Source organism: Pezoporus wallicus, unplaced genomic scaffold, assembly GCF_028554395.1.
Source record: "Pezoporus wallicus isolate ANWC-B61680 ecotype Strahan unplaced genomic scaffold, APGP_CSIRO_Pwel_v1 contig_865, whole genome shotgun sequence".
Lineage (NCBI taxonomy): Eukaryota > Metazoa > Chordata > Aves > Psittaciformes > Psittacidae > Pezoporus > Pezoporus wallicus.
Genome location: NW_026636827.1, coordinates 2,281,618 through 2,293,942, shown reverse-complemented (window position 1 = coordinate 2,293,942; position 12,325 = coordinate 2,281,618). Strand labels below are relative to the sequence as shown.

At 35.1% G+C, this 12,325-nt stretch overlaps 1 protein-coding gene across 1 annotated transcript in view; it reads right to left on the bottom strand.

The window, feature by feature from the left end:
* Positions 1-12,325, bottom strand: part of DARS1 (aspartyl-tRNA synthetase 1) — a 41,741-nt gene that overhangs the window by 2,188 nt on the left and 27,228 nt on the right. Inside the window, exons 8-14 of the mRNA XM_057401847.1 lie at positions 7,781-7,892; positions 5,700-5,834; positions 4,391-4,538; positions 3,320-3,466; positions 2,280-2,322; positions 1,527-1,607; positions 760-871 (exon numbers count right to left, since the gene is read on the bottom strand). Of these exons, the coding sequence (XP_057257830.1) occupies positions 760-871; positions 1,527-1,607; positions 2,280-2,322; positions 3,320-3,466; positions 4,391-4,538; positions 5,700-5,834; positions 7,781-7,892 (778 nt within the window). The remainder of the gene's footprint in view (positions 1-759; positions 872-1,526; positions 1,608-2,279; positions 2,323-3,319; positions 3,467-4,390; positions 4,539-5,699; positions 5,835-7,780; positions 7,893-12,325) is intronic.

Genomic DNA, 12,325 nt, shown 5'->3' with positions numbered 1-12,325 from the left:
AGAGAACTGCAAACACAACAAAATATTTACCAGTTAACGTACAAACTGTGTGGTTTTACTCATCAAACATGTAAATTATCCAGGGCTATTTAGAAATTATAACAGTTTTGATTTTATAATGCTGTTAATAACTTAGGGAAGAATTTGTAGAACTGAGTAAGAGCTAGGCCCAGCTGTTCATGTGACTTACAGAAAATGGTGATTTCTTGAATAAACTGCAGTAAGAAAGTAAAGATTTGCAACTATTTTTCCATCTTGGTACAGCGGGAGCTACTCATTTTTTGCCATTCACTGAAAGAATAGTTTTAACCTACATTTTACTCTTGTGATCACCTGATTTACTCTTACCCTTCTACTATTAGCTGGCCTTGTACCTGCTGAGATTTTATTTATTTTTTTTTTAATTTTACCAAGGGACACTTGCTTATTTGCTCTCAGTTCAGTAGAGAGAGGCGTGACCGAAGTAGACTTGTTTGTCTACCCTCATTCTGTTGAACATATTTCCTGTATTACATTCTCTATAAAGTCCTTGTAAACAATTCCTTTTCATCAACGTGTTGGTGGGAAACTAACCATTTTCTTAATAGCCCCACTCTAGATTAAAATGGTGAAACAGAATTAGATGCATTAAGAATGAAACAGCATGATGATTTTAGCACTACCACCTTGTAATAAATTCTCCCCCAAATTCTTCCTTTAAAGGAAACAAATCCAATCGTGATTTATACTCTTTTAAAAATTCAGCTTCATGTTGTTTACCAATGCCATGATGCTGGGCTCTTTCTGTCAGCAGCTGAGGATCGTGAATTCTCTGCGCTCCAGACAAGATCTCTTCCCCTCTCATGAACATATCATAAGAGTTAGAGTTTTTCTGGAAAAACAAAGATGAGTTTATTTCCCACGTACAGTTGCTCCATCCTTATGTGGCAAATGTGCACCTCTCAATAACTTCACTTATCTGAAGTGAAGTATCCAAAGTTGTGCAGTAAGACTGCAATGTATCTGGAGTCTGGTCAGGAATTACATCCCTTTTGCTCCTCTCATTAAACTAGAGCTGATTTTAAAAACTGAAGTTTATACACATGCCCTCTGAAAAAATATTACATTTGCATGTAGTTATCCCAGCAAAAGATGCTCTAAAGATATTTACCCCAGATTTAGGAATGAACTGGGGAATTCCTAACAATTTTAAAAAAGTATATTTTCTGTTAAAGTGTCTATTACCCTAGAAGAATGTATTTGCCTCTTTTCAGTGATGGCAGCACTGTTCTGACCATGGAGATCTCTACATAAAGCTCTCCTAGCTTTAGCCAGATTTGTTTCTTTCCAGTATGTTTTCACCAGTGAAGAGTAACTATAAATATTTTACACATCACATAACACTGATCTAATCTTGTTATCAGAACTTTAACAGTGGATCACAGAAATATACTTTATTACATCATTTATTTAATTTCATCAATTATTCACACAGAATAATTTAAACTGAAAAAAAAACACTGACAACAACAAATAATGTTACTTACAGGATGTACTGGGTCTGGCATTGTATAAAAAGGCCTCACAGCAAGAGGATATTTGTCAAGAATATAGAAGTCCGTGTCATACTGAAAGAATGTAATTTAAACAGTTAGTACAAGAGAAAATGATGTAAAGAACAAATTAAAAGAGGAAGACATAACCAGTGTTGTGAATCTTTGAAACAGAGCAAAAAAGATCTTCCAATATCTTTCCACAAATTTAACACTATTACCTTAAAAAGATAATACTTACCAATAGAGGTCATATATTATTTTTCTGATTTCCAGTACTTCTTGTGTAAATTTACAAATGTTTAGCAGTAAAATGTTTTTCTGTAGTAACATGTACTTGCCCATCTCCTATAAACTTAGTTAGAATATGGTTTGCTTGGTTGGTTGGTTTTAATTATGTTGAGATCTGGGTTTGGAACATACTATCCTGTTTGGTGTACTCAGTATAAAAGATGATAGAAATAAATATAAAAGATTGAAAATAGTTTGAAACAGCTTATTATGTTTAAGACAAAACTGTCTGTAGATTAACTAAGCAGCAACAAAATGGGAATGAGTCAACAATTAAAAAATGTTTATGCTAATCACAAACTCGTCACAACTTCTACATGTTTTGAGATACCTTATTCTCGATCAGTGTGTAAAGAGTTGTTTTACATGACGCAGGCATTTATCCCAACCCAATGACTCCAAGACGTCAGGTTTCACATTAAATCACAAATTTATTTATTCTAAAATAATTGTTACCTTTTCCTTTACCAGGCGTCCCAGGAGCTTTTCATTAGGTGTGCTGAAAAAGATTTATCACCATTAAAATTATTTAAACTTGGGCTGATTATATGCTCCACAAAGCTAAAAAGATTTCAAGCTACGGATTTTATGCACCATACCTTTTAGAAACTCTAGTACTTGTTTCTGAATGCTTTGGATTGTGCAGAAAAATTTCAGAAATAAAGGATATTTGTTTTGTTCCAAAATATTTTGTATTAGTCCTAGAAAACCCTTAAATTAACTGATACCTAAAGATATTGTTGCTCTTAATATGACTACTTCCTAATCACCAATATTCTGATTACTGAAGAATTGTGTACTCTATTTCCTATTGGCATACACCTTGTGCAGCCATTTCTTCTTAGGCACAATTAATTGAGAAATACCATAGGCAGTTGCCGAAGAAATTATTTTGCTCTATCAAACTCTTATGATTGAAACTTCTTCAACATGCAGATCATTTAACTGTAAATTCATATATTACCCTAATGGTACTGGATATATTACAGGGAAGAACAGAAATGTTTTCATTTATTAAGTGTCTTTTTAAAAGTTTGTATATAATCAGTTAGTTAAACCCATCTTCTGGTAAACTGATGGGAATGCAATCATACGTGCTTAATCTTTTTCCTAAGAGGTGGAAAGAAGTGGGAATGTGTCACTGACAAGAAAGACCTTAAGACTGAAGAATCATTTTGTTTAATTCTATTCAAAGACGTGACAACTCACACGAAGGACCACAACTGTTAGAAAAACAAGTGCTTCTTATCCTTAGAAGGTCAAGTTACTCTCACTTTATGTTTTAAGTTACTTTATTTTGGATTTCAGAGTTTGTACATACAGTCTACGTTAAAAAGGTCTATTTTCATATCCTTTTCATTTATTTGTCAAGAGAGTTGGATACAAGTACTGTTTATTCCTCTATAAGCTTGTGACTCCTTCTTGAGGGCTGTCACTTGAACCGTACAAAACTGACACTTTCACAAGACTGACACATTTGTGTACTGCCAAAGTACCTCAGATCTTCTTCATCACCCATCTCAATACCAGCCTCTCTAAGCATGGCCACAGCTTCACGGTATTCCAGCCTCAGAGTTGGCTCCAGAAACTTAAATGGCTCACAGGGGAACTGTTTGTTCACTGTCTGAATTTCAGTTTGGAATCTATATACAAGGAAACAAGAACAGAAGCAAAATACAAAACAGTCAAGAAATGTACTCTCCTTGCATCCAATAATGATTTTGCAATGGCAATACAATTTTGCCACGGCAATACAATTTTGCCACAAGAGGTCCCTCTTGCAACATAAAAAACTGTTTTAAAGTCACTTCTGGAGAAACTAAACAATCCTAATGAAATGCTTCATGTAAATTAATGCATCTACTGCAATGATATACACATTAATATTTTACTACTACTTCCGTTTTATACCTTCTGTAAGAAATAACTGACTAGGTCAAATTTTCCCAGTAAAGTCCTCTTTTAAGTAATATCCTGTTTTAAATATAAAAAAGAAAATTCCTTCCACACAGATGAAAAGATATGCGCTTCTGCTTGCAAGATAGGCTTATTTGTAAGCAAATGAAAACCACCTCCTAAACTTCTGACCTGACTTTTCAATAAGTTAGACTGTGAATAATGGAAAATAATCTTCGCTGCTTTTATGGAAGAGATGCAAGCTGTTACAATAAATTTAAATCAGAAAAACTTTCTTCGACAGCAAATATTAATTTAAAAATCTAACAATCAGTTTACCTGTAGTGGCACAAAAGGAAGGATCTTTTAAATTAATTATGGATCATTTCTGTTAGGAAGTCCATCAACAGTGAACAAGTTTTCTTAGTGCAAGTTAGCATATTCTAGGAGATGCAGCTTGGGCTAAAAATAGTTTACTGCCCTATGGCTTGAGTGAACTTTAAGTCCGGCACAAACAATTAGTTAAGCGTAAAGCAAAAATGTTTTGAAGTTCTGTTGTAAATCAGGTTACTACTGATTACATGACAAGCTCAGAATAAAACACTCACCCATTTCATACCACAATGCAAGAGATCCCAAAGTTGCTCATGAAATTGAAATGTTTTCGTTACCTTTCCTGAAGTCCCTTGAATATCTGCACCAAGGTATCAGCAATCTCATCTACCACTTCATGATAGTGATAGTTAAAAGCCATTTCAATATCCAGACCAACAAACTCAGTCAGGTGTCTGTGTGTATTGGAGTCCTCAGCTCTAAATACTGTAAAATTAAACAATGGAAATCCTAACTGACCTGAAATTATCATTCCACTTTGAAAAAAATAACACTGTCAATTACATCAGCATTTGGATTAGACAGACAATGCTGTCTTTAGACATGACAGTTCTCACTGAAAATCAACAAGAAAACTAGCTACCTCGGAGCACCATTTGTAACAACAGTGACAACATTATTGTAGCTGTGGTGCTCAAAGGATACGAGACAGACAAGGCTGGTAGAAAGGTAGTATCTCTTGTTAGACCAACAGACAGAAGTGGTAAAAACAGACAAGCTTTCAGGTACAGAAGGACTTTCAGATTTGAAAACTGTCATTTTCAGAGGAAACGGACTTGTACACGTGTGTTTTCCCAGATGTACGAGTCTAATATAAACATGTCTTCCTATAAACCATGACTCATTTGTTAGCAATTAGCAAGAAATTTAAGATCATCCAAATTACTTGCCTTTTTTTTTTTCTTCTAAATTGCATAAACTGTTATTATTGATTTGTTTTCCAGCATTTCCTGCTTACATATCTTTGAACTGGTCTTTGAATTCTTAGGAAAAATAAATAAATAATTTTAAAAGCTGTATTACCACCTAAAAAGGCCAAGTCCTACCAGCTTTTCAGAAAGAGAGAACCTATTATTGTTTTTTTTATTATTTACTGACAGTCCAGACAAAGAATATGTCTTCTAAATAAAGTTGTTTGGAACATATACAATAGCAAGGGATAAGTATATGTCAATATGCAACCTAAAGCACATAAAACCTAGCTTGCTTGTTTTAACTGCTTACTACTGGGCAACTAAAGCCAACTAGGCTACTACTGGGCATGACTAATAGCAAACTATGGCTTCAGTGATCACAGTGTTGTTCCATGTTTTACTAATTTCATCATATTATCAATTTCCAATGTAACTCTATAGCCTTTATCCTCACAGAACAGCAGGCATTGGTTAAGAGTTCTCTACATTTACTCCAGTATTTTAGTTTTGTTCCAGGAACTTCTCTATCAACTTTGGTCTTATTAGGTGCCCCAGCTGAATTTATGTTTAAGTGAACTGTATTAAGTGAAACCATTCAAAGCTTTCAGCATGTGTTATCTTATTTGTACCCACTGCACACTTCACACTTTGGATAAATCAATGCTTTTCTTACCTGGCCCAACGCAAAACACCTTTTCAAAGTCAGCACATATACACATCTGCTTGTACAGCTGTGGAGACTGAGCCAGGTAGGCACTGCTTTTGAAGTACGATACAGTAAACACATTGGCTCCTCCTTCACTGGCAGCTGAAAAGCAAATGCTTGCAGTAATTATTAAAATAAAAATGTACAAAATGTATCTGAGATAGACTAATTGACTACTGGTCTTACATTTAGAGATCAAAGGAGAATTTTCCCCAAAGCATAGTAGAGGAAAAAGATGTAAGTGCATCCCTTGGTTCTAAGAAAGTTTTGCAGCTCAGGACTGTCACACATTGTCTTGCAAAACTGCAAATTTAGATTAAAATGTAGTAAAATGTAAATGTGGTAAATGTAGTTTAAAATGTTACCTATTCCCAGCTGTCCTTCATCTTAGAGTAAGAACAGCAGAGAATGCATGCTTGTATCACCACATCTACTTGCAGCCCAACATTTCTGTGGAAACCAGTGACGTAGACTTCCAGGGGTTAGCTGCAGATGCCGAGATGAAAGTGCATATCCTGTTTTGCCAGGATCATCCTCTCTAACTGAAGGCATAAATACCTCTCAGACCCAGAACTAGATTTACCAGAGGACACCTGCCAACGGTATAAAGCTTTTTCTCAGTATGAGGCAGTTTTCCTAGAAGGTTACCTTTAGAGAACAGGAACCAAGAATACACACATTTGAATCCCTTACTGCAAACTGCCTACCCAAACTATCAGCTGAGTCACTTTATGTTTCCATTTCCCAGTGCATGATACAAGAGTTATAGTTGCCTAACTTGCTAACAATATCTTTAAAAGTTCTAATGTTAAGGTAACTCTAAGTACCATTCAATTGAGATTAATGCTGCTTCTGTCATTACCACTACTCCCACTGAAATGGTTTCAGTGAATATTTACAGCTATATTTGAATACAAGTAACTTTTAAAATACTGAATCTTAGAACAAATGTTTCTATGATATTTAAATTGGAAGTTTAGTAAGGATTGCACCAACTTAGTTATTTTTACAAAACATGACCTCATACAAACAATAGGATGCTTGCCTGCCTGCTTTCAATGGTACACTGCACAGTGAGAATAGCACACTTCCTCAAAGATCCTACGTAAATAAACTACTTGGGAGTCTTTAATATTTCATGCTGTTTCAGCTGTCTGCAGGAAAAAAGTTATCTGATCTTACAGTTCAACAATACTTTCCAGATTGAAAGAATACTTGCTTACATATGTTTTTTTAAAAAGCCTTTTTTTTTACCTCAATCAAGAGATGTCTTCAAAAATATAAAGTATAAAATTCATTAGGCAAAACGTATGCATAGAATGAATGCACATACAAAAATACAAATATTCTCCCCTATGTTTTCCATGCATGTCTTAGCGACATCAACAAAACCTCAAAGAACACCAATAAGATGGGAAAAAGAACGCATCAGTAAATCAAGTAATTTAACTTTTTAAAACAATACAGCAGATCATCTAGGACTAGAACTAAAAGCAGAATCTACATTTCCAGACTTTAGGTCAGGCTGAAGCTGTTATGCCACACTTTCACAAAAATAATCTACCACCTTCTATTTAGCCATATGCTCATTGCTAAAGAAGTGACATATTGTAAAGTATTTTATACCATGGTACGTTTGTTGTAACTTCTTTATGATGGAAGCTACTTTTTATCTAAATTAGAGTGGAGCGTTGTTTTTTTTTTTGATACTGGGTATGGAACTGGCAGCATTCAACATCGAGATCACTGATTTGAAGAACAATGCATATGATCAGACATCTGTATTTAACCAAATTAAAACTTTAAATGCACTGCAAGGTATATAAATCAGGTATATATATATTTGTCTTGTCATTCCTTTAACATCTGAAGTCAGCAGAAAAGTAAACAACAACTTTGATACCTATTAGGAGAAGTTTGCTATGTTGCATCTAAATTAGAAACAGAATTTTATGGTCTTTACATAAAAACTTACTAAATTTTTGACAGGTGTGCTGAGCAACTCCAAAAGAAGATGACCTGTAGCTTCTGGATCACATATACATTACCTGAAATGATTTTGGGAGTCTGAATTTCCACAAATCCCTTGCGAATAAGAGTTTCTCGGAAAAGCTGACAAATTCCAGACTGGAGGCAGAAGATTGCCTGACTGGTAGAGGTCTATAAGAAGAAGATAAAATAATGAATCCTAAGTTAGTTTTTTTGGACTGTTAATTTTTCTGGAGAGCTAGAAAGAGGAAGAATCTCTTGTCTTAGGAACACTTGATTAACGTATTTGCCTAAACAGAGAGAAGTGCAAACAGGTAATTGTTCATTACACAAAAACAAACAGTAAAGGAAACAAGAGAAACCCCTCATTTCAATTTATGGCATATTCAGTTATAAAGGAGACACTATGGACAGTTTTACATTTACATAATCACTTATTATATGCTTCTGCAAATAAAGGTATTATAGTGAGAAATTGAACAAACCCACTAAACCTATTAAAAAGCTTTCAACACGCTGAACTAGAGCAGCTACAGTAATACACAGCATCCGATAAAGGCAAAGCCATCAGTAACTTACATGAGGTAGAAACATTTGTGTCTATTAAAGGCTATCAAATACAACGTTTTGCATGTAAAAAAACAGCCACATGTTAACCATGTACAACACTTCCACAAAACCATCCCAAATCCAAGGTCTAAGCTCTCAGCATTTAAAGCAGTCCACAAAACACCTGATCATGTGAACTGCAGTTCTGTCTTTTCAGAATTTACTCCCAAAGTACACTTAGCTGGGAAAAAAAACAGGTAGATTTAGCTGAATTGATCATCATCTTTTTGTTTATGTATATGACACAGTTAAGCTACTTAATCTCATTAATAAATGCCTACACTAAATGTTCCTACAATGTTCTTAGGCTTCAGTGTGAAGAAAAAAAAAGCCCTTAATGAATGCTGAAAACACTGCAATATGTCAACACTGAACCCATATCTGATTTTGTGCTTGCAGCATTTAAGACCTGACAGTTAGCAACCTAGGAGCGTATATAAAACCTACCGAATTCTTGCAAACAACTAAGAGCAGTTCTTCACGACAATCTGCGTCATAGCACTGTTTACTTCTCCTTTCTGAAAGGTACCTGACTTTTCAGTTAGCGTAAGAAGAGCCTTGTGGGCTTTTTCACATGACTCCTACAAAACCACAAAACAAAAAACCCCCAACCAAAACAAATTATATAAGCATCCAAATTTAGACAGCCAGTCAGCAGATATGTTGAAATAAAGCTACATCTGTTGTCTCTGCAAAATAAAGATAGTGCTTCACTGAAAAACCAAAAGAGAAAACTGTAATAATGCTGCAGATCTGCAGTAATTTGGAGGGATTTGCACTTTTAGCTGACTGATAAAATATCTCAGGAGTATAAGTGGTTCAGACTAGTAAATAACAGCTAGCAGCTCTCACTGTCTGATAGCATTAACCACAGCCACTACTCCCACTACTTTCAAAATGAAGGCAATGAGGTTTTGAGCAGCAGTTACAAAAGTACCCTCAAACTTTTTCACCTTTTCTATATGGCTCTCCCAGAATCCAACATATGCTAAGACTTTGCCTGAGCTCTGAGCATAATTTGCTAGTACTACATGGAAGCACTGGGATGATTCAAAGGGTTATTTGGTTATTTTAATTCTTTTTTTTTAACCATCTCCGACTTAGAAGATGAAAGACATTTTCCAAGAGATGACAACTTGTTTGGTTTACCAATACAGGTTTTGATAAATTAGATGAATTTCAGAAAATGTGTCACATTTATTTAAAGTAGCATTTTCTTCTCTCCCCTTCTGATGAAACAACACCAAGTTTTATGCCAGAGCAGGTAAGAATGCAGTCCTAAATCATACAGTCCTAGGAAAAAGAAAACTGGTTGCTATACCCAATCTAAATGCAATTACTTGGTCTGACCTACAACTGCGCACAGCCAGTCAATAATGAACACAGTTCCCTACTAACAGTTGTTTGTCAGACAGTTAATTCCTCCTGGCTTAGTGAGAATGCAGAGCAAAGACTCTGTCTTCCTAATCCCATCTATAATTATATATTACGCTTAAAAAATGGGATTTATGAAAGCAGACAAATTCACAGATCTGGACACTGAAGCTTTCATCTAACTATAGACTAAGTAAAGAACAAGCAGCAATTCTCCATACCTTAAACTAGACCTGACAAGTCTAGACTCTGCTTTCTACCCAAGGTAGATAAGTTTCAGTGTCTGTTCATTCAAAGACTAACAAGGGCAACTTGAGAATTTGTGATGCTGGTGAAGGGCCTGGAGAACAAGTCTTACGAGGAATGGCTAAGAGAATTGTTCAGTCTGGAGAAAGACTCAGGGGGGACCTTATCACACTCTACAACTACAGAAAGGAAGTTGTAGTGAGGTGGGTGTCAATCTCTTCTCCCACATAACAAGTGACAGGACAAGAGGTAACGGCCTCAAGCTGCACCAGGGGATTTTTAGATTGGATATTAGGAAGAATTTATTCACAGAGAAGGTGACCACATATTGGAACAGGCTGCCCAGGGAAGTAGTGGAATCACCATTCCTGGAAGTATTCAAAAAATGTGTAGATGAGGCCCTAAGTCATACGGTTTAATGGTGGGATTGGCAGTAATGGTTGGACTTGATTATCTTAAAGGTCTTTTCCAACCTAGTTGATTCTATGATTCTACTGCAGTCTCCTGATAAGAAACACACCAATAAGACGTCTGAGACAAGCTCCTAAGTGAGACAAGCACTGCACAGTGTGCAGTGGAGCCAAATGCATGACCTCAGAAGTTTTATGTGCCACTACAGCTTGCCAAAGATGGCTCTGTATCTACACATGAAGCAAAATTTTTCAGATTTAATTACATCCTTTGTGCTGGTGTAATGTTTAGGACAAAAAGAGAGTGAATTTATCCGAAGAAAATAATTCAAGCTTTTATCTCGTCTATCCAGCATCTCTTTAAATGATCTGTTTAAATGAGATGCTGGTATGTGTATTACAAAGTTTTGTACCATGGTAAGTAACACTGTTACCATGTGAGCTACCACACTTGGGTACAACACAGCAAACTGTGTTGTAAGACAGAAACAGCTGTCAAAATGAATCCATTTTTACCTTTGCCTTAAAAAGATTTTGCCTTGACATTCTTTTCCTGTAGTGTTTATTCTTTTCCTGTAGTGTTTACTCTAATGAACTCTTTCACATACGTATTGACAAACCATCTCATCTGAGACTATGGCAAATACAGTAAATATTCCTTCAAGAGTTAAGCAGAAACAGAAATAAACTTATGTCACTTAACTGAAGATGATTTTACAGGAAAACTCACTATTTCTAATAATCGCCTTTGTTGCAGACAGAAAAAAAAAAGTGTAATTAACAAACCTGAAACAGGAGTTTTGGTTATAATCTCACTCCAATTTCACCAGTGTTTGTTATTTAAATATCACAAAGGAAAATATTGATAATAATAGAACAGAGTGTATTTTAACACTAAAAGCAAGATTACAAAAACAATTATTTCATTTGGCACAAGCTGCAGTGTTAGAATAATTGCCATGTAAGCTGCCAGAGACCAACAAATGTGCTCAACAAAATTGAGGACAGTTAACACCTTATGTGATCCTATCTCAAAGAGGTGTGACTGAGGCACATACGTGCAAAGTTGTGAACTTTTCTTTTTACTTTCCTGTCAGCTGTAGACTGTTCCACTCTCACCTCAGTTTTGCTTTTGTGCATGCCTGCTGTTAGCTAGCTATCTTCTGCATTGAATAATTACTAAATACATTAAGTAGGCTAAATAAAAATAAGCTATATTCTTTTAAGTAATACACATTGTTTTAAATAATGTAAATATTTTTGCAGTTCTACTATATATGAGAAAAGAAGGCATGCTAGGAAATAGGATTTCTGTTAAGTAACATTTTTTTTAAACCCCAAAGTGACTGACATAAACCTTTATTCAAATTTCAATATTAGTTATAGTACAAGAAGGAGATATGAACATGAAGTCTGTTGTCTAAATGACTGGGACTGTGTTATGTCTTCACTACCAAATCACTACCCACAATAAAATAAACTGTACATCTGCTTGTTCATTACAGCTTGAATTCAGTCAGGAAAAACACAGCTTTTGTAATTAGTAAACTGAATTCAACACAATGAAATCAAGCTTTAAGTAATCAAGTATTTTGGAAAAAAAAAAGAAAAAAAAAAGAAAGCAAAATTGCATTAAGATCAGTGTACAGCTGGATTATCATATAACAACTAGAGATAGAGTTTAATGTTTATGCTTTGCCCTGAGCAGTTTAAATAGGATAATGTTGACCCTATAAAGACCATGCTTTGGTCTCAATGAGCTGTGCATTAGCAGACACAATTATAGAATCAGGACTGCATAACGTGCATAATTCAAATCAAATCTGGACTGATACTGTTAAGATAAAAACCCTACTGGACATAAAAAATAAGACAGAGTAAGGAAATCAGTCAGGTCCATTGTTAAAACTGGATGAACCCAAATTGATTTTTATTTCAGATGAAGACAAACTAAGAAGCTAAGCC